Consider the following 24,533-nt stretch of genomic DNA (forward strand, 5'->3'; position numbering starts at 1 on the left):
GACCGCTGCTGCAGCCTCACTGCGGGCAGGGCCGTGGCGTGACGGTCCGGGGCACTTGCCACTCATTAGCAGTCAGCCCGTGACACCCCGTATGTGCAGGCAGCGCGGGTGCGCGTGGGCCAGCCCAGGAGTGCGGGCAGCAGCACACAGGCAGCTGCAGCTGCCTGGTCCCTGACTTGGAAACAAAAGCGCTTGACAGGGGCAAGAGTGCAAGCACAGTCGGAGCCGGGAAGCCAGCGAAGCAGTAATCCAGGGAGTCAGTAGATCAGCTGTGGGGATGGGGAGAGAGCGGGGGGCGGAGGGCGGCGAGGAGGGGGGAGAGCTGGCAGGTCTATTTGAATATCAGGCTCTGCCACACTCGGGGCGCCGCTGACAACTTCATTACCTCCACATATAAAAATGACTGCAGGGTAATGCAAATGGCTTTTGCGTTGTACACTCGCCTGCGTTCTGCGTGCCGGCTGCAGGCCAAGGAGACCTGGCGATGGAGCCTGGAGGCAGACGAGCTTTTGTCCAATTTAATAGGATATCTCTTCAAGGCATAATCCTCCCCTCGCACTCCCCATGCATTATGGAGTCCGGTGACCTGGTTCTTCAGGCACGGGGAAGGAGGGGGTGCTGTCTCCGGCTTGACCTCATCTGTCAATCACAGCAGAAAGCAGGCTGGGGGGAGAAGGAGGGAGGGATGCCTATCTATCTATAAGAAATTTCTAATGAATGTTAAGCAAATTTCCTACAGCCTGACACGGTGATCTAATTAATATTATAGAAATGTCGACGGAATATCATTCCGCAGATAGGATTTATCACCTTGAACTGCTGCATAACTGATGGTGAAGGAATGGGCACCCCCGTCCCCCCTGATGCTGATTAAATTAGACATAAGCATCAATATGTTACTTATTGGAGACTAGAATTTCATGCTATTACTCTTCAGTTAATCAGAGAACTGTATCTTTTTTTAAAAGATATCAGACTCCCAGTTCTGCTTGTCTGATAAAACAGATGAAGGGTTTGACTATACGACATTCGCTGTGTGGGGGAAAAATTCAAAAAGAAATCCTACCTAAAGCAGGCTGAAAGGTCCTGCAACGACCTTGGGAAAGCTCATCCTGAACATACCCGACCCAGAATTCAGGGTGGCGTTGATTCAGATGGAAGGAGCAGCAACATAATATTATTGCCCTTTTATTGAGCATAAAAAGACTGGTGAGGAGGACGTCTGCCATTCATTTGCCCAAGATGCTTGGAGACAAGTCTCTTCCTGCTATACAAGATGCACCCAGGCCTTATGCCCTGGAGCAAGGGCACCTGAGAGTGCCTGAGAGCCACTTGGGCTGTAGCACAAGGCTGCTGCCTCTTGCCCGAACCAGCCACAACCCGCTAGGCTCTGGCATATCAAAACCTAGAAGTATAAAGTAAACCTTAAGCTCTTCTTGTGAGGAGTTTCATCCTAATTATTCATTATTAGGGGACTCTCATGTGTGAGTAGTGAATTCCTCTTTCCACAGTAGTACATAATGCCTCAAGTTGTTTTTTTTTCCTCTAGACTTCCCTTTGTTCAGCCTTTATCATCCTTCCTCAAAGGATGTGCGCAGAAAACAGTTCCTCTTGGAGAAGATTTGTTTGATACTGAATGATCAGGGCACCTCAGCACCGGAACACCAATAATGACACCAGTGGTTGAAATAACTGACTTTTCCTTTATGTGTTTAATGCCTAGCAGGAATGATTAGACAAAAAAAAAAAGGGGGGGGGGGGCGCTGTGCTAGCTTTCACTATATTTTGCAAAGACGTGGCTATGAAAGAAGGTAGAGCTTTTCAAGAACGTGTAACTAGGTAAAATGGGATGAGTCTAAGCATAGGAAAATTGTGACACAATATCAGGAAACATTTCCTCACAGTGAGGCCTTCAATTGTGTAATGGTCACCCCAGGGAAGTGATAGAAGTCTTGGCACTTGAGTAATTTAAAATTAGAGTGGGTAAAGCACAGGGGAATATCCTGTTGGGAGCAATCCTGTATTGATAGTTGAATAGGCAGAGTCACCTAATTGGTCTTTTCAGGCAGAAGTGGGAGTCTGTGATGACTGATCTGTCCCTTAGGCATCAGGTTGCAGAATGACCATTTTGCATCACTAAATGCCTGTTCCCGATTTTCTGGTTGGGCAGTTTAATGCATTTCTAAGCTTGACTAGCAGAGATGAATATTGTTGCATCCTATATGGGGCATAAAAATATTAAGCTTGAAAGAAGCTCTTACGGCAGATAAGAGGATTTGTGATTCTGATCCAAAATGCTGTGATTAAAATCTAACAGTGTGATGCAAAATTTAATGAATGGCTTTCAGCATCCTTTTGCTCAGGGTTTGATTTCACTATCCGTTTAATTTTGCACCGCTACCAACTGCAGCAACCCTCCCACCTCACAACGCCGGCAACTTCTGCTTTCCCATCTTCTCCCTTGTGCCAGCACTAGCGACTGTGGGGCTGCATGGTCAGCTAGATTTCTAAAAATGAAAAGTTACACTGTGACACCCCCCAAAGACTAGCGCTCAGCCAAATCAGCTCTCAAAGCAGCTGCCTGCTGCACTGCTGAGGCCAGCAGAAGTGAGGGATACAGATACACAACTTCAGGTTGGGGGCTTTCAGTGACAGCCCAGACTTAGGTCAGCTTCTGCTGATCGGCAAATCCAGTCCTCCTTATTTTAATGCTTTGAAAAAATAAGGCACAGCCAGCATAAGCACCTTACTGTGGTCACGTGGTCGGTCTCCAAGAGTTTTAGCTACCTTAGGGTCATGGCGTGATGACCTTCCCTCTAAGCATCCCTCTGGAAGTCAGATCCAGCACAGATGCATAGCATGGCATTCGGCTCATCTCATTTAGCAGCCAGCCTAAAAGTTAAGCTTCCAGTCTGAGCTTTCTGCAGCCCAAGAAGAGGGCAGGTTTCTCCAGAGGGTGATTCACCTCCTGTATCTTAGGCTTAGCCTCAAGCACCAGTTTCAGGCTGGGATAAATCTCAATGACTGTGGAGGGAGCCCAGATGACTAATTCAGACTAGATATCTAATTTTCGACTGCTGAAGTGAGCTGGGGTGAATGCCTATCCTTGGATATAGAGAATTAGCCCATTAAGTGCTTGTACTAATGATAAGCTTCAAAATGATATTGAAATATTGTTTTAAATATACATTTAGCAGTCAAATCTTCTTTCAGAGAGGGAGCTCTGAAAAATACCTTTTGGGATCGAGAAATGTTCTTTGTGGTCCCACAATAACAGTTGTGTGTCTCAAACAGGTGTTTCATCTCTCTCACACATTTTTTTCAGACCCCAAGAGGCATAAACTCGCAGATTAATTTTGTTTTGTTTTTTATTAACTAGAACCATTTTTTCCTTAATCTGCAAAAAGCAGAAACAACTTGATGGCAAGCTAAGGCGGATGGGTGGGAAGAGTGACTTGGGCCATAGTTCTGCTGTTAAAGCCAATTAGTTTGGCTCGTATACTCCTGGGTCGAGGAACAGCCACAGAGCTCCTCGCTCAGGTCACCCACCCTTGGCAATACAGTAAGGTTTGTGATTGTGCGGACCAAATCACCCACGGCCCAAGAAATACTCAGATGCACCACTCCACTCAAAATAGGTGGTATCATGATTGTTACACCTGGCTACAAACTTGGACCTCTAAGTGTTGAGCTTTTCTGCTACATGTATGTTATAGGAAGACACATGTTGTGTGAAGACTGTGGCTATGTGACCTACTCTATTGCAGGAGAAGGCACACAAGTAAATGCACACTGTGTCACCCACTGTTTTGTACTGGCTGTGTCCTACCCCCCCCCGACAAATGTACAGTCACATTTGCTCTTGTGTATAAGCATTCATTCACCACCTTCAGTCCCCAAATACCAGGAGATAAATACAGTGCAGTTCTTCCCTTTTAAATCTACAGCAACTCCTGTGTGCTAAGGAAAGCAAGACTGGGGTATAACATTGACTTTAAACTACACAAATCTGAAGAAAACCTCTACTTTGATAGCTGTCTGTTTGCAGTGTGATGATAAAGTGCACCTTCCCAGCACAACTTAAAGACTGCTTTTATTACAGATTTAAAGCAGAGATGAGGAAAATGTATAGCAATTTACTAACATTCTTAAATGATGAAATACAGTAAGAGAGGAATGATAACTTTCCTTTTCAGCAACTGCTCTAACCTACACTAATGAGTAGACTGTTAGGGATTTTCTTCACTTAGCATTTCTCATTATTAATAAATTTTGCACTGACAACTATAAAGTGAACACTTTGGATTTATGCACCTAACCTAATTACATATGCTGCATGTACGCATTTCATTATTTACTTGACAGATTCATTCCTTGATACCATAAATAATTAAAGAAGGATCAAATATTAACAATCAGATACATGTTAATTCTCCTCAAATCTGGGGAAACAAACAGATTTTATTTTCTGTTCAATAAAAACGGAATAAAATGCTTTCATTAGAAGGACTTAAAAAATAGGTAAAGTTCTTGAGTGTCATTTTTATTTTGAATAGAGTGAAAACTAAAATGTCCAGGTGCTCTCTAGTCCCTTTACAGGAATGCATACAGCAATTTTAATAAGTGTAAAAGGTTAGTAATTCCTTTTTGACAGTTTCTAAATGAAACATTTTGGTTTAGTGTTTGTCAAGCAATCTCGGAGGGAGGTGACTTCAAACGTAAAGTCTGATCCTGTCCCCATGAATGTCAACAACAAATTTGTACTGACTTCAGGTAGGACAGCATCCATCCCATTATTTCCTATGCATTAGCAGTTCATTTTTTTCCAACTCAAAAACCCAAACTCGCCCCCTCCCACCAGCACTATCAGCTGAGCAAGGGCCTGATTCTGCTCACTGGTGAGCGCTGGCAGTACCAGTAGCCAAGACACAACACCTCCGGGGTTCAGCCCTGCTGTGAATAAAAGGTGAAATTCTGCTCCTGCCCCTTTCTGCCCCTGTGTTACATCCTCTCTGCAAGCATCCTGCTCTGGCTTTGGTAGGGTTTTCTGTAGAGGGTGTTGCACAGCAGGAACCAAGCAATGCAACCCTCTCTGGCCCAGGTCCGTGCGGCCCCTCCTGCGCCAGTAGTGGCCGGGGGGCAAGAGCTGCCCGCCAGCACCGGGAGCCGCTCAGAGCCTCCGGAGTTAGGTCTCTGCTCAGAAGAGCTACTGCTTAAGCTTTGAGTTATAATTAAATCTTCAGGTGAATTATTTGTGATGGAAAGCTGCTCCCAGTCACAAACCCGTACGAACTGTCTTGCCTGCTGTGCAATTTAAATTGATGTTTAAATATTTTTATACACATTATTCAATATCTCCATTTGATCAAAAATATTCTCCAATTTGAACAAATTTACTTTTGGATATCACATCCCACAATTTTATCATTTTAAAGGTGTTAAAAATTCATAGATTGCCACATTATTCATCATGCAAGATTAATGCCAGCCTGACAGGTTTTGCAAAGATCTGTTTTTTTTTTTTCTAAGTGCATATACCATATCTGTATGAGATGTACCTTGGTTGTTGAATATTGATTATTCACATCTCCTTTCTTATTTCTGATGCTAAAGAGAGAATATTAGGATGTGATTGTCAGGGTTAGTGTCTCTCTGACCTACACATGTACTATTAATAATTTATGAGTTGATTTGAAGCAGATCTCTGTGAAATGAGCTGGCAATAAGCAGGGCTGTCTAAGATGACAAAGATTCAGAATAGGCCAACTCATGTACATCAACTTCCTGGTTTCAATCTGAAAACAAAATGAAACAAAAACTCAGTATGCCTTATGCGGTAGTTAGGGATTTATTATTTGAATACATGAAGCGATATCACTGCTCCACATTAAAAGTTACATCTGGATGATGCAATTGATATATTACCCAAAATTTCTCATGTATTATGCTTATTCAACTATATAAATATATATATGATGCATGAATGAGCAATAAAAGGTATGGCAATCTGTTGGTCAACGCTGCAGTCGCTTGACGAGCATCCGCTTACAAATACAGAGCCAGCTCACAGACTCCTAATTCCATTTAAGAGTTGCCTCCCTGAACCCAAAGAAGATAAAAATAACAAAGGTCAAGGTCTTCAAAGGCAGCTGCTGAATTGGCTTGAGGTTGCCTAACATCTAATGGGAGCTCCTCAACAGTTAGCATTATGGGTTATTTTGCTTTAAAAGCCTTCTTCCCTTGCACTTTACCTCTTTATTTAGAAAGAAGCTCTCTTTATGTCCACAGACTTACTGAGGATGCCCAGATCGCATTTAAGGGGCGTCCTCAGGACTAGACCTGGAAAAGGTGGTCTGTCTGCCGATTGCTGATGCCAGGCACGCCCTGACAAGGTGCCTCCGGCAGGTCTGCACCCTGCTGAAGCCGCTCGTGGAGAAGAAGGGTCTCCCCTGGCAAGGGGTTGTGGGAGCACAGAGTGCCCCACCAGAGCAGGGCAGGGGTGGCCACCCTTCGGGACCACCCGGCAGAGGCTTAGGTGCAATGGCAGTGAGACACAGCTAAGAAAACATGATGGGGCTGCCCACTGCTTTCAAAGGGCACTCTGAGTAATTTCATAGTAACACCAACTCTCTGCCAGCTCGCCCAGGAGAAGCACATCTAGTAAAATGCTAGGCCTCATCGCCTAGCATTGGGATTCTCTGCATCTACCTTCTTTTCTTGGCTGCTGGGCCAAACGTTTTGTTGCTCACTGTCAAGGTGCATTTCTGGTTTCCTTGTCAGATGCACTGCTGTGATCCTGAGCCCTTAACCTGGATGGAAATATGGCACATAAGGAGTGTTTTTAAATGTGATGCAATACAAAAACAAATGGGGAAAGTAAAAAGTCTAGCTGACTTTACCAGGAAGGAGACTGTTCCTTAAACCGCAAACAGCTAACAGTTAGGCACAGGGAAACTAGTTAATATGTTGTTACAAATCTGAAATAAAGATGTTCAGCCAAGGAAATTACACTGAGCAGCACAAGCTAGAGCAGCAGAGAGCAGCGTGTCAGTGTCACAGGGGTGTTACGGTGACACACAGACAATGAAACGGGACGACACCAGCTCTTCTCACTGGGAAGGTTTTCTCCATCTGTCTCCTGGGAGTTTTGCTGCGCATACTTTGTAGGGAACCTTTCCACCAAAAGTGGCAGCAAGCCCTTTGGAAATCTTATTAATATTCTTCCTCAGTGCTATAAAGTATGCTATAGACAGGAGATGACAGTTGCCTTACTGTGAGCAAGGGAAGGGCAGGGGGCTAGCACCAGCACTGACATACTCCAGTAAAACTGCATCGCTGGCATCTCGGAACAAGAAATGAATCAGGAGGGAGAATCGACTTGTAATCCCAAGCCCAGCCAGCAGCCGAAGCAGTTATTTATTATTTGCGGTATGGAGCACCGAACGCATGTTTCCCAGACAAATCAGAGGGCAAGGTCCTTGCCCTGAAGAACATACAATTTATGCAGCTGACCCTGTGAGATGCTGCAGGCCCTCCCGGGAAGAGTGGAGCAATTTCATCCCAGGATCATTTTGGCGCATCTCGGGAGGTCTCGCCTGTCTTGCTAACACAAATGGTTCTTCTGACCCAGGGGATGACTCCTGTAAGTGAAGATGGTTTGGCTGTTAAACTGTGACTCACAAAAAGTAAAATCCTTTATCTGTCTGTAGAGTTTCTACATGTGCACAGTATTAATACCTGTCTAACCGAGAGGGGAGCTTGAACTCCTCAGATCTATTGGGGAGTTGCAAAGCATCATGCGTTCAAGTGGCAGAATTCAGCAGGCATCTCTCAGCAGGCCCCAAAGCACCGTTTCCTGGGGTGAAAGCTGGGCAGGGCAAAACCACATCAAAGTGATACAAACAGGGGATGAGCAAGAGCAGGCGACCCTCACGCTAGTGACATCCCTGACACTACCCACAGCCAAAGCAGTCCCCCTCGGCTGTGGCAGGAGAGCTTATGCCAGAGGCTCCTCCTTGTCCTCCCTGTTATGGTAGACAGAGAAATGGAGAACTGCTAGAGGATCCTTCTCTAGGAACTGCATTTCACATTATAAAGCCAAATCTTTGAGGTCTTCTTCCTGAGTTATTCCCACATGGAAATTAAGGCACTGCCTTCAAAGATGTTTCAGGTGGTGGTGCTGAGGGTGATGGTTATGAATGAGTGCAAGCACGTCACCACTGCTGCCATGACCTGACTCCCCAAATAATTTTTCACTAAATGTGTCATTCAGGTCTGTACCTCCTTGTGTTTCATCCAGAAAAATCCCAAGTCCTCAGTTCCCAGACCAGCAACATGCTTTGTGGACTCCCAAGCCCTGAAGTAGCCCAGAACACTCTGCTCCTTACAGGATGCAACACATCAGCGCACATCCAGCTCATCAATCTAATGCATCAATGAGTTTGCCATCTTCAGAAGGAAATGTAGGCCTCGTCTTCTTACAATGGCTCCAACATCATCCAGGAACCAGGAGGGACAAACTAAACCAAGGAATTTCCTAATGACTCTCTTCTGTGGGAAAGAGGAAAGATAACATTGTACTTCTGGCTTTTGGAAAGGACAAGAGCTCTCTTATTTACAAGCAGTGGCCTGCACTGATAATTGCATTGTAGGAAGCCATTGTGATTAGCAAGAAACAGGGTGGGAGGGAAGAGCCAGTAAAGCTCTAGGCACAGCACAATGCTCTGTCCTTGGCACAGTCTTAATCTCCTGCCCAGAAGTCATCGTCGCTTTGTACAAACAATGCAGAATCAAGGATAAGCTCGCAGACCCTTCTGGTGAAGTGTCTCAGTCACCGCCCCGAGAAGGACACCTGGTCAGAAAGCAAAATATGAACCTTAAAAGATTCTGCTTGGGCTTAGTTAAATGGGTTGTTGCAATCTAGAAAATTTTATTTACCTATAATGCTTGTATTTGAAGTCAATTTTTAAGACTTGTTTTTACAGTAGAAGCCCAGGTCACACATCCCATCAACAAAATAAATTCACGTGGTGTGCGGAGGTCTGCTGGAATCAGCTGAACAGGCAACACAACTTTGGTACGGGAAGTTTAAAGTCCAGGTTTGCAGTGCTCATTCACATAAATGGTCTTTATTCATGCTAGTGGTCCCAAACTATTTTAATAAGTACTGTCATGGATGGATGAGTAAAGACTGAAAGATCTGGCCAAAATCAATCTTTCCTATAGTTCTTAGTCAACATCAGGCCTGTTTCCTTCAGTCCAGTTCCAACGATAATACCATCTGATATCAACAAGACCGCAGCGCTTCTGCAAGTGTCCCTCAGAGAAAATCCTGTCAGTGCTGCTTATTTAACCAATCTAAACAAGGTACCCTAATTGTCTCTCTCTTCTCTTCTCATCTCCTGTTTTTTAATTAGCGAGAGGAGTAAGTAACCCCCTTTTTCCAAAATAGACATAAATCTCTGTTCTGAATGCTGCAATCCGAAGGATAATTAGCCCAAAATTTTCAGATGCAACAGATGCCAGTGGGAATTTGGTTTCCAAGTGCCAGAGTGCACAGTGCTTGGAAGCAAAAAGCAAATCCCTTTCAGCTGTTTCAAGTCAAACATCAAAAACCGGGGGCCCTCTGCTACCTCTTAGGAACATTTCGTGTAGATAGCTGGGGTGAGATTTTCACAAGGAGCGTGGCACTTTGTCCCTTCCAGCAGGTAAAGCAGTGGATCCCAACAGCAGGAGGATCCTTGTTCCTCCCTTATCTGCAACAGATGCCCTGTACATCCCTATGCATTGCCTCACTGTTCCTCAGTTTCCCCAGCTGTAAAACAGTAGATCCTGTTCATTGTAAGGCTGAATTAATCCCTCATCGCAAAAGGCTTTGAGACTCTGGACAGGAAACCTTTATCACAAACACAGACGAATTATTAACTTCCTATATCCAGCCAGTGATGTGCTGACTCTGGTGCCAAGGGGGAGCTTTGACTTCCCAGCAAAATTCAAACCATCCAGGAGCCAAACTTGGTTTAAGACTTCCTTTCTTCTGTGAGCAAATTGGCAGCGTTTTGAGAGATAGACAGTCATATCCCACCTCCCCTCCCAGTGTCTTAGATCATTAGAAGTAGCAAGAGTTGTAGATCTTTTATAGAGTGGAAAATAGTAATAAAAGAGAAGTTTCATATAAACAGCACTTAAAAAGCATTTCTTGCAATATAATAAGAAGCCATCCTATTGCTATATACAGGTTACTCTTCCAACAAAGTTATTTCTGGGGGCTAAGTACTACTGTCCCAAGGTGGACATTCACAGGGTTACTTTTCTGTCATAGGACCGGGTCTCCCAAGGCTCTCACATGTCAGGGGAGTGATGGGCTCCTTCAGGGGATGAGTCAGAGCAGCTAAATTTGTTTAGGAACCAGCCTCCCTAGGCTAACATTAGCTTTTGAGAAAAACTCTCCCCATACCTTAAGTGCCTAAATCTCACAATTCAACACACAGAGCCTTCAAATGAACATCAGAGGTAAAAAATGGTGTGCAGACACAAATGGGAACACAGGTACACTGGTCTTCGTGGGTGAACTCCTGTCCCGCACTGAGGTCTCTAATTAAAGCCCAATTTCATGGTAAGAGCGCTGGGTGCAGACCAAGTTGTATGTTACCAGCTGACGGCCATTGCCTTCAAGGAATGTAAGAACTGGGTCAGACCAGTGGTCCTTGTGGCTCTGAATCTGCTCTCGGACCAGGGCTACCAGCAAACCCTGAGAGAAGACCGCAGGGGCAAGACAGGCATAGGATGATGACTCCCTCCTGGGATACCTGCCCAGCTCTCAGCCTCACAGTGGCTTCACAGGGACAAAACCACAAGCCCCAAATTTGTCAAAACCCAAGAAATAGTCATGTATCCACAAAAACACAGCTGAGGGAGCGAGCCTCTAAAATATCTCTGGGGGCCCAGGCCCAGGTGAGGGATGTTCTGAAGAACTGAGGGCTCTGTTTCCAAGTGTTTAAAACCCTTGCCCGACCCAGGCTTTTAAGAGAGCTTGGCCACCTATGGCTGTTGGCTGCCTTTTCCTTGCAGAAACCCTTTCAAGAATGTATTGCTTATGTCAGAAATAAAACAGAATCAAGATTCCTGACACCCAGCTCAGAGGTGTGACTTCTGAAGAATCACAAGTGCTCCTTTCCTCAAGCACAAGGAGATACTGTTCTTTTAAAACTGTTTTAATTACCTGTGTAAATAATGTGAGATAAGAACCTATGAGAGGTCTTAGAAACTGGAAATAGATGGCATTTTGAGAGCACAAACATGTGAAAAAGAAAGGATAGACTTTGTAGTCCACTTTACCATCACTGTTATTGATCATTATCATGCACTGAAGACTCAGGACTTAACATAAACATAAGTACACTGAAAACTTCTAGAATACTAGGAAATACATCCAGAACTTCATCTACTACCGACTGTCTTTCAGAAACAAAAATACATTTCACTGTGTTTGAAAATACTGTTTGAAAATGTTCTCTACTTCAATGCAGACATTTTTCTGTTTTCAGGAAAAAATTAACTATAGCACCTTCAAAAAGGCCACCTATTGGTTCAAACAAGAATGTAAGTTTTAATCTGAGTGCAATTCAGAAGGCAGAATTTTTTCACCTTCAGTATAAGTAGCACAAATTTTTTTCCACCTACTTCAGTTGAATCTGTGCTTGATATTTCTTAACCACTTCTACTCTGAAATTTGTATTTAGTATTTGTACATAAATTAAAACAGGCCTTCTGTATTGGTAAAAGTTACAAAATATCTGCAGCAGAGATATTTTGTTCAGAAGGTTTAACTGTCGGTTATTTCTGTATTTGGTTTTCTAGATTATGTTTTTGCTTTGCTTTCTGATTAGCCGTCAAAGAATAAAAACAGTATAAGAGTCTGGCAAAATGGCCATCTCAGCTGATGACTGTTTTCTTACCTACAAGCAAAAATCAATCCCAACTAGTAAATACTAGTAGTAAATACTAACTTAAAATTTGTGAGCACCCAAAATCATAGGTGCCACAGGAAAGTTCTACCACTCAGGCATATTTTAAATATATCCATGGGAAGGAATCAAAGAAAGTGCAAATACTTAGAATTACAATATCCATTGAAGCTTAAAAATGTTTTGGTTTGTTGTTTGAAATAATTCTAAGCTCAGGCATATGCCAGCACATTTAACATGGAAATTAGCTGTGCCTGATCAACAGTTTAACAAGAGGAACATTTGAGCAAAACCTATAGCTGCAGTAGTACCTGAGTGGTTTGCTACTCTTGATCGTTAAAAAAAACAAAGATAGACTCAGTGAGACAATGGTTGAGTTGGGTCTGTGTGCCACCATAAAAGATAAATTATTCCCTAGCTTTGGGGGAAATCTGAGCTAGTTGACATGTGTGAAGATATTTTTAGTTTATCAGGAAACAGTAAGACAAAAGATATTCTTTGAAGGAGCACCATCAAATTGTAATCTATTGGTCTGGGTTGGGTTTTTTTTGTTTTAAATCAAGGAGATTAAAGCTAGGGTCCAGATTACTAGCTGATGACTATGAGAGCAATGTAAATACTACCACAGGTCTAGATCTAGCCCCCCAAGAAGACACAATAGCCCTTCTCCAAAGAGTTTGCAATTTGGTAAGGGCAGGTCTCAAGCACCATGCGCTCAACTCCATGGAGATTCCCAAACCTAGGACTGAACGCTTGAGTTTTGGTACCAAGATTCATACAACCATCCTGGCACAATGATGGGAGACAAGGCCAGTATGCACATGGACAAGGTTGACCAGAGGATTCGAGCCACATAGGCCTTATTTGCTGCATTTTATTTTTAACCTGCATTAGCCATTACAGTCTTTGCAAACAATTGTGGTTTTACTGTCAATTCCCCTCATTTTTCATCTTTTCCCTTCTTCCAGTTATTACGTAGAAATGACCCACAGGAACAAACAGTGGATCTAAGCGATCAGGGAGGGGAAATGTTCAACTATCAAAAAGTGTAAAGCAAAGAAACGATGAGAAAAAAAAATACTCCTCCATCTTTGCGTGGCATTTGTCATGAGAGTAGGTAAACACTTTGCAGGGAGAAATACGATGATGCCTCATGGAAACCTTTTAAAGTCATTTCTAACAACTGTATTCACTACCAGGACAGTCATTAACAGGTTGCCAGGAGAGAAAATAAAAGCTCCTAGACTGTTTCTGTACAGTCTGCGCTCAATGTTATGACTATTACATCAATGCCTAGAAATGATAATGGGATGAGGGCCCTCTGCAGCCAGGCTCCATGAAAAACCATACTGAGAGGTTGTTGCGAACCAGCAGACAAACAGAGCTTTCTTACTCTCGTCTTTGTACTTGGGAAGTTGAGGCATATCCTGTGCAGAGTCGCCCTTGCCACAGCTGCATGGAGGCCTGTCCTCGTCCCCGGACCTGGTCCTTACCCACCCTGAGCATCGTTTTCCCTGCTGGGGAGGACGTCACGGTCCAGGTTGGAAGATAGGTACTTCCTGGTCCCCACTTCCCCAGGATCACAACCCAAACTCCTCTATCCCTAAATCCCTCCAGCCCTTGGCAGCCCGAAGCCCGCTCCCAGAACTCTGACGCTGTGGCCCCAAGTGCTCAGTGGCTCCCGGGAGGCTCCATCTGAAGGTCTGGCCGATAGGCAGCGAGCCCCACCCTGATGCTGCGGACCTGTCCTTTGGGCACCTTCCCTTCCCACCACGCCAGGGCTGCCTTTGCAGCATTTTCATTGCCACAAGGCTGGGAAAGCCCCGCTCTGGTGCCTCTGCTCTCCAGGATACATCCCTCCTCTCCCTCCCCTGCTCTGCTCCATACATGAATACATTTCTCTCTTTTTTTTTTTCCTTTTGGTATTTATTTTTTTTTCTCTTTCCCATTACCCCTTTAATGCAGAGCAGGGCTGCTGATTACAAAAGAGGCAGTTTGACTCGAGCAATAGGTCTTCTTCACTAATCCTCACTGTCATGGAAATTCCAGCTGCTACAAGAATAAGAGGCTCAATCCATATTTGCCAGCTCTAATATGAAATCTGTCAGGGCCCAAATTAATGAGTTCCAAATTCCTTACATCACGATAACAGGTTAAGACTGGTCAATTAATTACATAAATCCTTCCCGATTCATTGTGCATTTTCAGGCGAGATTGTGTCTTACATAACTGGGTGACACAAGGCCTTTTGGCTCTTGCTGTTCCGCAGAAAGGCCTCCATTTAAGCTCAGCCTGCCTGCCACGGAGGCTGCTAAGTGTCACGCCTTGGCTTTACACTGGCACCTAATTGCTTTTGTATGAAAAATAGAAAAAATTTAATTTTTTTTTTTTTAAATTGCAGAGCCCGGCGCTGCTGTGCCGTGGGGGCCGGTGCGTGGGGGGCGGCAGGGGGGCTTCTCCGTGGGGAGGCAGGTGCAGCCCCCCCCCCCCCCCCCCCGCCGCCCCGGCTGACCGCCATCCCCCGCGCGGTGGGCGCCTCCCCGTTTTGCCTGGTTGCGGAGCTGCGCGGCTGCGGGAGGGGCTCTGGGATGGGGGGTGGGCAGCAGTAAAAGCGAGAAATAACCGAAAACTATTTCGCGGTCCCCGCGGAAAGCCGCGGACACGAAGCGCGCTGCCGGCGCGGGGGTCGCCGCCCCGCCCCGCCGCGCGCCTCTCGCTGACCCGCAGCGCCCCCTGGCGGCGCGGCGCCGCGGGCGCGAGCGGCGTCTGGGCGGGGGGGGGGGGGGGGAGGTGGGAGGGAGCCCGGGGCGGTGGGGGGGCGCGCAACAACGGGCTGCCGGCGGGGCCCGGAGCCGGTCTCCGCGCTGCCCCCGCGGGGAGAGCCGGTCCGGCGCCTTCCGCGGCCGCGCGTGGGCGCGGGGACGGGACGCTGTGGGAGCGCGGGCGGCCGGCCTCCCGGCCTCCCCCCGCCCCCGGCCCGCTCCCTCCCGCTCCCCCCCGCCGTTGCCATGGACTGCGGTTGCCACGAATTACCGGACCGAGGCCGGGCGGTCTCGCTCCTCGACGGCCGCCCGCCCCCCCCCCCCCCACCGCCCACCGCCCACCGCCCACCGCCCACCGCCCACCGCGGGCACGCGCGGGCACACGCGTGCGCGCACGCACGCAGCCGCCGGCTGGCGCGCGCACCGCCGCCGCCGCCATCCGAGCCGTGCGCCGGGGGGGGGGCGGGGCGGAGCGGAGCGGAGCGGGGCGGAGAGGACGGCGGCCCCAGGTAAGGCGCTCGCCCCGCTCCGCACCGCGGCCGGCGGCCCCGGGGCAGGGCCGGGAGGGGACGGGGCGCGGGGAAGGGCCGGGCCGGGGCGCGACGGCGGCAGGGAGCGGCGCTGCTGCCTCCCGGGGAGCGCGACCTGGGATGGTGGCTGCCTTTTCCCCCCTTTTTTTTTTTTGGTTTTTTTTCTGCCCCTCTTTTTTTAAGCCCTCCTCCGCGCCCGCCGCTTGCACCGGCGGCACGGCGCGGTGCCCCGCGGGAGCAGCCCGGTGGCAGAGCCCCGCGGGCAGCCGGCGCTGCCGCCCGCCGGCCCCGGCCTGACAGCTTCGGCAGCCGTACCCATGCCCACAGCCACCCCCACGCGGGTGTCTCGCCCATTAAAAACTCGGGGGGGTTAAGGCCGAAGGAGTAAGGCCGATTTCTGTTTTAAAAGGTCACTTGAATTATTTTCTAAGGAGGCTTTATTCCACAAGGCAAAGCAGCGATTTAAGACGTTACCGGGTACTTTTAGCACCGAAGAAGAGAATAATTGTGTCTTTCCTAAGGCATTTAGGCCTTTCATGAAAAGAATCAAGTTGATACTGGAAATAATCATTTACGTTTTTCCAACAACTGTAATAGCTGGTGGAGAAATGTAAACGCCCTGGCCATGAGAGCACAGTTCCAAGTCCTGCAATGGCAGAGGCGACCCAGAAACACACACGTCTTACTCTTCTCACCCCTGAACACACTGACTTTGTCTGTACCTTCTAGTTTACAGCAGAGCAAGTCACAAACACCGCGTACCTATATAATTTAAATATTGCTCTGGAAAAAAATTTCAATATATCACATGTCCAAAAAAGACACAGACACAGAATGTTACAGGGTTAAATGCCCCAACGTGTAAGAGTACAAATTTTCTTAACGCTTATAAAACTACAGTGCTATTTAAATGAAAATTTTCATTCCAAGAGACAATCTTTCTCATCTTTCCTGAAAGTATATTTCAATGACACTGTAAGTAACAGGTTGCTTAATACTAGTTTACAATATTCTGAAGTTACACGTTACAGAATTTGATAGCACATACGACCGGAGTTTTTTCACTTCTTTACATTTTCTACAAAAACAGTAACGACGACAACCCCAAACACAACAGTTTACATATATGTACATATTACAAATAGTTGAAGGGTAAATACACATGGTAAGTCATAAAGTGATTAAGATATTGATATTGAAATAAAGGAAACCTCACTGGCAGGTTTACACACAAGACAAAGTAGTAACTTGTTTAATTACTTAAAAGCTTCTAAGAAATCATCATAAAAAGGAGAATATAAAGTTCTAAGCAAAAGCTAAAGTGAAGCTTTTGAGTGCAAAATTAGTGCAATTACATATAAACTAGCAATAGTAATTAGATGATATTATGAACTACATATTAGTCTGTTTAAAAAAACTAGCAGGAAATACTGGCATTATTCAAAACTATAAAATGAGAACCAAAATACTTGTGATCAACTGATCAAAATATATGACAGTGCTGAAAAAAATCAACAAATCACTGAAGTCACAAAAGACATTAAAAATATTTTTTTTTACATTTAAATTTGTAGCAGTTACATTTAAATGTTCCAAGTTAAATGAAATGTCTTAAACATTTATATGCAGTTACATACAGCTGATACAAAAAGACGACATACTAGAATCCTTTTTCTTCCCCTTTAATAAGAAAAATTCCAGTAATACTAGCTATGCAAACAACATTCAAAAGATAAATATTTAAACAAATTTCTGTCAAAGAAATTTCTTCTCAGAAGAAAGTTCTGTTACAGTAGTCTTAGAATTTTTGAACAGGGTGACAAAGAAAATAACAGAACAACAATAGAACTATTAGAAAACAAATATTTATTTCAGAAACATCTTCATTTGGAAAACACTCACTGGCATACAGATAAGCTCCTAGAATTAAAAAATAAAAAACAGCCACAAAAGCTCTCCAAACCTTTTATTTCTGTAATTTTCATCAGACTTTGAGGATGTGTTAGTAGGCCAGAATTGTAAAGTGCTTCAACAGTTTAGCTCATTCTTTTAAAACAAAATAAAAGCCCACTACCCTGACATTGCATTAAATAAAAACACAAATATCTCTCTCAGACATTATTCCAGGTTTTGTTTTTATATTTTCCCCATCTTTTAAATAAATGCACTAAACAATTTTTCTTGTAATGTGCCATCTTAAAAAAAAAAAAAAAAAAAAGAAAAAGAAAAAAAAAAGAAAAAAAGTCAAGTAATCAAAATCTCTGCCTGGCAGTAACAGCTATTTTTTAAGCTACTTTTAGTGATAACTTGTTGCTCTAATTAAATGTTACCACTTTTACATTAAAATAATGTTGCTGCTAACTCACAAGCTGAGAAGGTGAATAGATACATTTGTGCAATTCAGTAAGACCCAGCAAAAAGAAATACCCATATTTGTCTTATAAAAGTGCTACCATGAACAAAATACAGTGGCTTAAAGTAGTTACCTAAGAGATGTTATCCTCGGGCTATTAAAACATGTTTCTAAAATTACACACATTCCCAGCTGGATGCTTTAAAAAAAGCATGCCCACACATGCCTATGCTACCCTTTATTAGCTGGCCATTTAATAATCTATTGTTTCTGTACTTCACAGGTTTAAAATGCTCCTTCTTTGAAAGCATCCACAGAATTCTTAAAAAAAACCCCAAACATATCTATCTATCTATCTATATCTATATATATCTCTCTCCATTTCTAGGCTGGTAACTACAGCACTGAAGTTAATGGGAGCTTTGCTAGGGTGATCAGACCCCCTAGCTCTTTTTAATAGCAGTTAAATGTCAAATATAAATACAACACTACAGTGAAACATATTCCTGACAGAATCTGGGACAAGACACTACGCAGCTGCTGTTAACAATAAAGAGCAAAACTGATGTTTAATCAAAATAAGTGTTGGTGGTTACGAAGTTGTGTTCAAGCCTGCCTTTTGTGAAAACAATATTCCAACGTGTCAACTATAGCCACAATGAAATCAGCAGCTCCTGTTATTCCCAAAGAGTGGAGAGGTCCACATCTGTAAAGCATGTTATTAGCTATGTGATTATCGTCATCTTGGAGAGGGAAATACTCTGTTTGAGCTGCTAAACTAAAACATCTCTCCCAGCATCTTCAAATATAGGTGCCTAAAGTTAAACATGCTGGATGAAATCCTGGCCCTAGCGAGGTCGATACAAAATTCAGCCATTGGTTTCCATGGACCTCATCCAGGATTTTCACTAGGAACAACTATCCGTAATTCCCTGGGAACTGAGAATCTCCAGCAAGGCTAGAAATAATGTCATTTTTATTAATATTTCTAACTTCCAAGCAACCATGCTCAAGAATTTTGGCCTTCAGTTCTTATGCATGATAAAACCGAGCTTTCCATAAACATTACAGAAAGACCAGGGGAAGATATATTTATATCTCAAATTGTCAGCAGCATATAGTTTGTTCAAATGTTGTTTTGCTGATGTTGCTGAGCTACTTTAAAAAGTTAATACCTTGCGGGGTATGTAATTTCATCACCAATGTCAAATGACTTCTAAAGATGAAACTTCTCTGATGCAAATTACAAAAAGATGCTTTAAATATATTTGATATGATATACCAACTTTTAAGATGGGGAATTAAGTTACCTTTATCTTCCAGATCTGAGACAAGCACTCACTAAGGGAAATATTTTAACTGCCACGTATGTCAGCAGAGCATGACTTACCCAATACTGAGATTTTAATAGTCACAAAAACCTAAATGTAATAGGTAGCGTGTAGACCTGAATCAACATACATAATAAATCAACAAAGAAATGGTATCAAGCTCTGTTTTGAAAATTTCATAAGGACATATGGTTGTATTGACGACATGTCTTTTAGATACATGTTACCAGCCAGCCGTGTTTATGTGGTACCTGTTACCAGTAAACAGAGCGGAAACCACTTTGTACTGTCCTTAAGATAGCAATACAGGAATGATTTTTCATGATTCTTCAGAAGCTGGGCTTGCTTTACATCCACATGAAATGCTCTCATCACTAGGTCCGAGCCCAGAGGATGAACTGCAGAAAAGGGGAGAGAGAGAAAAAAAAAAAAAAAAAAAATAAAAGGAGGAAATTGGTTTTCACAACACACTCAAAGCCTGAGTAACAGAGGAGAACTTTAATTATCTCCAGTCACAAAGAGAGACAGGAAATTTGGACTTTTAATTAGCCATTTGGAGTGCAGTTGGATATTTTTTTAGCAAGATAATTTAAACGCGAATAATTCAAGTCTGACTAAATGAAATTCACATAATCAGAATGCAGATAATTGAATTTCTACTGCATTCATTAATTCAGTGTGGAGGTGTGTGTGAAGACTTCTATGATGAGCTGTCACAGCTCAATAAAATCTCAGTCAATTAATTTTTTCATTATCTTAGTATTACATCAACAAAAAAAGCGAAGCATGCGCGTGTGTATGTATGTATATATAATCTCAGAAAGTAAGGAAATACAGAAATCACCTCTCTGAATCAGAGTCCGCATCGTTTTTTCCTTTTTTTTTCTCTTCATCTTCTATAGGAAAACGTCTGTTCAAAGAGGCAAACTTATGAATCGCATCAGCAACAGAGTATTTGGTCTGTCCAGATACACAAGCCTCCATATCTTCTGGGCTTAGCTGAGTCTGTAAGAAGAGGTGAAGCCTACTGTCTGAAAGCAATAATGCGTCTTGTAGGATCCTGGGACAAGAAAAAAAGTTAAATGTTTTTGTATAAATGCACATACACACATATTTTCGCCAGAACAAATTCTAAATGATGTCCTGCTTTTAAGTTTTCAGATGAATCCTAAATCAGTAACAGAAGGTAATGAACATATTAAAATGATTAGGTGTGTGTTAGTTTCTTATTATATTATTTGGAATTTTAGGTGAGTAAAAACATGAAGCTAATAGTTAGGCACATCTGCTATTAGAATAACATCAAGGACATTTCTTCCATTTAACCATCTGTTATTACCACATGGATCAATTAATGATTTTTAGGCAGTTGGAGGCATATACTCTTATGAAAATTTGGTCTCCATTTGAGAACCCCCCCCCCCTTTTTTTTTTTTTAAATAGCTAAGCTTTTCTAAAAAACTTACAAGGCACCAATTTCTTTGGTGGGGGAAAGAAGTGTGTACTGAGACAGAGGACTTCATACACATGCAGTGTCAGGACTTTGACATACCTGTGAACAGAGCTGATGCTAGCCAAAATCATTTACACTTTTACAAATATGCATACATTTAAGCTAGAATTAAAATGCTAATACTGATTTAAATTTACTTGCAAACAGTTTTCAGGGAATCTTAAATACTATTTCATTCCAGCTATTCTTTTCAAAAGTCCATTTTAATCTTTGGGTTATATGTATTTTAAATTAAGTCTTCAAATAAATTTAGCACTGAGTATTTACTTACATCAAGTGAGAGTAAACAAAATACAATACATTCCAGTAACACAGAAAGTTGTAGAGATAGTTTTACAAGGACTGAGAATTGAAGATTATCATCACTATTTGGGGGGGTGGGGCAACTTTGCTGGAACATTTCTCTAAAGAAGGAATTCTTTAATATGCAAATCTTAGAATGATTAACAAGAGACTTTTTTTTTTATATGTACATTTAATTTTACTCATGTAATAAAGTCATCAGAGCCTATGACCATGCCAAACAGTGCTCCACAGAAAATTATTAAAATATCTTTAAACAAATCAAAACTATTAAGAGTCAATATTTACCTATTTCTACCCATTTAGATTACAGTCATTTCCAAAAAAGTCATTGCTATGCAACAGGAAACAAGAGATGACATTAATGTAAGAACTAGTAAGAGCAGAAAGACATATTGCATTCTGTACGTACTCTTGACTAAAATGAAAAGTATAACTGATTAGTTCCTTCTCTCAAATAAGATTAACGGTATGTTTGGACTGTAATGTTTTAAAACACAAATACATTCTGAAAACTGTTCTCTAAGGTGGCGAACATTACAATAATGTTTTATAAATACACTGAAGGATTTTTGGCTTCATCTAAGCCTATAAAAATCTGCCAAACCAAAATAAGTAATAAGAGATATCTAACTGAAAATGCAGGATGTTTGTGTACACACACATTTCATTTGCCTAGGTAAACACACACACAGGCTCAACCAAATAACTCAAACTTTGACACGTTCCAATGAGGAAATGTCTCCAATGACCCTAATGATCTACCAGGTGCATTTCAAATTCAGTCTCAGAAGGACCAGATTTCACTGAAGTTCAAAATAAGCACACTTTCATACCTAGAGAAAGCTTTTTTAATCCGATCTAAATTCTCACAATTTTACTTAAAAATAAACATAGCAAATAGACATCTGTAAAATCAATGCAAGCAGTGTATTAATATACAAATAAACTTCTTCGTAGTCTAAAAGAAGCCAGCAAATGCTGTGTAAAAATGATTCAAAACACAGAATTTACAGGTCTACACACCTTGACAGCAACAGCTTCGTGAATACAGTTTGAAAAGCCATCATTCAGCGGCCACTAAAACAGGATTTCAGCCTTGACTCTTGATAAACATACATTCCAAACAAAGACAAACATTGCAACAAGAAGAAAAAGTATCCTTCCACACAATAAATCCACGTTTATAGTTTATTCAATTGGGGATTAAATATTCTCCTTCCTCTTTTCTTCCTCTTAAAAAAAAAAAAAAAAGAAAAGAAAAACAACATGCTGGAGTTTACTGTGGAGTAACTAGAGTTACTGTTTTTCCCAGGCTTACGAGCACAATGAGGGGATGCACATTTCCGCAATTCTAACATTTGCGTGTCTAATACCAAGTAACCCAGCAAAAAGCCAAGACATTAAATTCTGTGGATGGCATTTAGTTTCACAGATTCTCCTCTTGCTGCACCTTCAAAAGTTTCCTGCCAACCAGCAAAAAACACAAGTAACTAACTGTTCATGAGATTACACTACACTTACAGCTCTGTTGCTGTTTGAAATGTATTTTATTTTCTTTATAAAATAATGGGTAATCTTTAAAATTGATTTTAGATGGTTTGAGGCATTACACCAGAGAAGTAATGAGCACTAATGTCAATGATATTGGACACAAATTCATTTTAGCTTTATTTCATGTCCAGTACAATTCTGCTAAGCCTTGAACTGCTAAAGCACTGTTATTAACTCGGCAGTAACCTAACACATGGAACAGCAAACAAAAGTGATAAGAGTACAGACTGATCAGGACCTCAAGGCTACTGTCCTTTTTCTGCAGCTATAATTCAATTTCCAATTTTACTTTACATTGGACTCATTATTTCACAGTAATTTTCTTTTCTGCTTCATAGTGCCATCTGGAGGTGAAAGGAGTGAAGAGAAACCAAGGCGAAGAAACGGAAAGATGTTCATAAAGCTAATCACACACATACAGATACATAGATAGATGTATATGTGCATATATATGTTCACAAGGGGGGAAGGGACCAAACACTCAATGCATTTTGCAAACCACTTAAAACCATCCTGAAAGCAAATACATGAATACCTTTCACCCAGTCATACCCTTGAAGCATTTTTTTTTTCTTTTAATTAAAAAATAACTTCTGCTTCCCCCTACCCCCCAATCTGAACCAACAGGTTAGATTGCTTTTTAATTGCATCCTTCAAGCAATCAAAATGAAAAATAAATTCTGTGCTATCCATAAGCATTATGACTTCCTGTTCAAAATACTCCTTCTTCAAGGAAATAACCATACATTTGTCACCAGATGTTACTAGTAGTAGTAAGTGCTGGTACAGCAGTAGCTCTCCAGGGCTCTTGCTGTCCTGGAGACTCACTATATGAAGGGTTGTACATCTAAAAAAACAGATTTGGCTCCAAGGACTTTAAAAATCAAAATTACAAAACACCACCTAACAAATTAAAAACGCAAGAGGAAAGGCAGAGTGTCATAATATTAAAACTTGGATGTCTTAGCAGAGGCTGAACGCGTGAGCAGTTTGAACACAACCAGTAGCACTCCCAGTGCTTCTCAAACAGTTTTATTACAGCCAGTGTCAATGCAAAGCTGCGGTTACAGCGATGTAAATCAGCTCTCACTGCTGTTGCGCTAATGGAAGAGTCACGGCTCATGGTGATAATTCCTATAAACTGACTGAGCATACTTAACAACAGACTTTCTATGCACGCCTGGAATAAGAAGGAAAGGCTAAATCCTGCAAGTCTTGTTCCCATCAGTAGTCATTACTTGTCAGAGATCTCACTCCTCTCGGCCAGATTGCTCACGTGCATAATGACTACTTATGTGATTAAGGGGGCTGCAGGATAAGGCTCTACATTTGAATTAGAGATAATAAAATCATTTTTTATTCACAGCCATGCGAATCTTTGTTTGTAAGCTTTCAGTAAACGCTCATGATCTCTAGACCTTTAAAGAAGCAAGGCCAAAAACCGTCACTTCGCAACCAGGAGAAATAATGTCCTTTTTGAAGAAAATGCTGGATACTATACGAGGAGTATTTCTCCTTCCCGTGTTACAGCAAGAACATTTACAAAAGACAAAACATGTGTTTTGTCTTATTTGGACAAGGTCCAAAATCTGGTTTTCTTCAACATGATTTTATTAGGTATATTATACACTGTTCTGCTGGAGGAGAACAACATATGGCTGAACAGTACAACTTAATCCTAACTAAAGATTTCCTGTATCTACTGTAACCTAATACAATGACAGATGCACACTTGCATGTGTGTGGAAGGTTAACACTCTGATTTTGTTTTCGACAAATTTATTCTGCCCATTTACATCATACCATGAGAGCAAGGGAAGGAAAAAATAAATAAATAAAAAAAGAGGAGTTGAGAGGCAGGGGATGATGACAGCCTGTGCTGTGGTGCCCTCTATTGAGCATCCAGCCCTGAGCCCCAGCCCACAGCAAACAAAGCAAGCCCCAGTTTCCTCTTAAAAAAAGCTGACCGTTTCCTCCTTCATTTTTTATAAGGGAGGAAATGTTACTGATAGCGAGCAACTGTGAAGCAACTGTTGGGCATCTGATAATGCATACGTTTAGGAAAGGATCAAGTGACACGCACCTGCTAGGCATTATTCACTTCACTCACCAGATAGGAAATATTAGCAAGGCTCCATTGGAAGGAGGCAGCCACCACTCACCCGAGGAGATCCCACCTGCCCCACGGCCACCGATGCTCCCGCCTGAGCCCCGGCAAGCT

General features: G+C 42.7%; 1 protein-coding gene across 2 annotated transcripts in view; it reads right to left on the reverse strand.

The window, feature by feature from the left end:
• Nucleotides 1-16,196: 16,196 nt before the first annotated feature.
• The window catches only part of SNX10 (sorting nexin 10), a 37,596-nt gene continuing 29,259 nt past the window's right edge, over nt 16,197-24,533 (reverse strand). For both annotated transcript variants that reach the window (XM_052799606.1, XM_052799617.1), the window contains exons 6-7: nt 19,787-20,002; nt 16,197-19,340 (exon numbers count right to left, since the gene is read on the reverse strand). In XM_052799606.1, the coding sequence (XP_052655566.1) occupies nt 19,262-19,340; nt 19,787-20,002 (295 nt within the window). In that variant the 3' untranslated portion in view covers nt 16,197-19,261. The remainder of the gene's footprint in view (nt 19,341-19,786; nt 20,003-24,533) is intronic.

This window comes from Harpia harpyja, chromosome 1 (assembly GCF_026419915.1).
Source record: "Harpia harpyja isolate bHarHar1 chromosome 1, bHarHar1 primary haplotype, whole genome shotgun sequence".
NCBI classification, from domain to species: Eukaryota; Metazoa; Chordata; class Aves; order Accipitriformes; family Accipitridae; genus Harpia; species Harpia harpyja.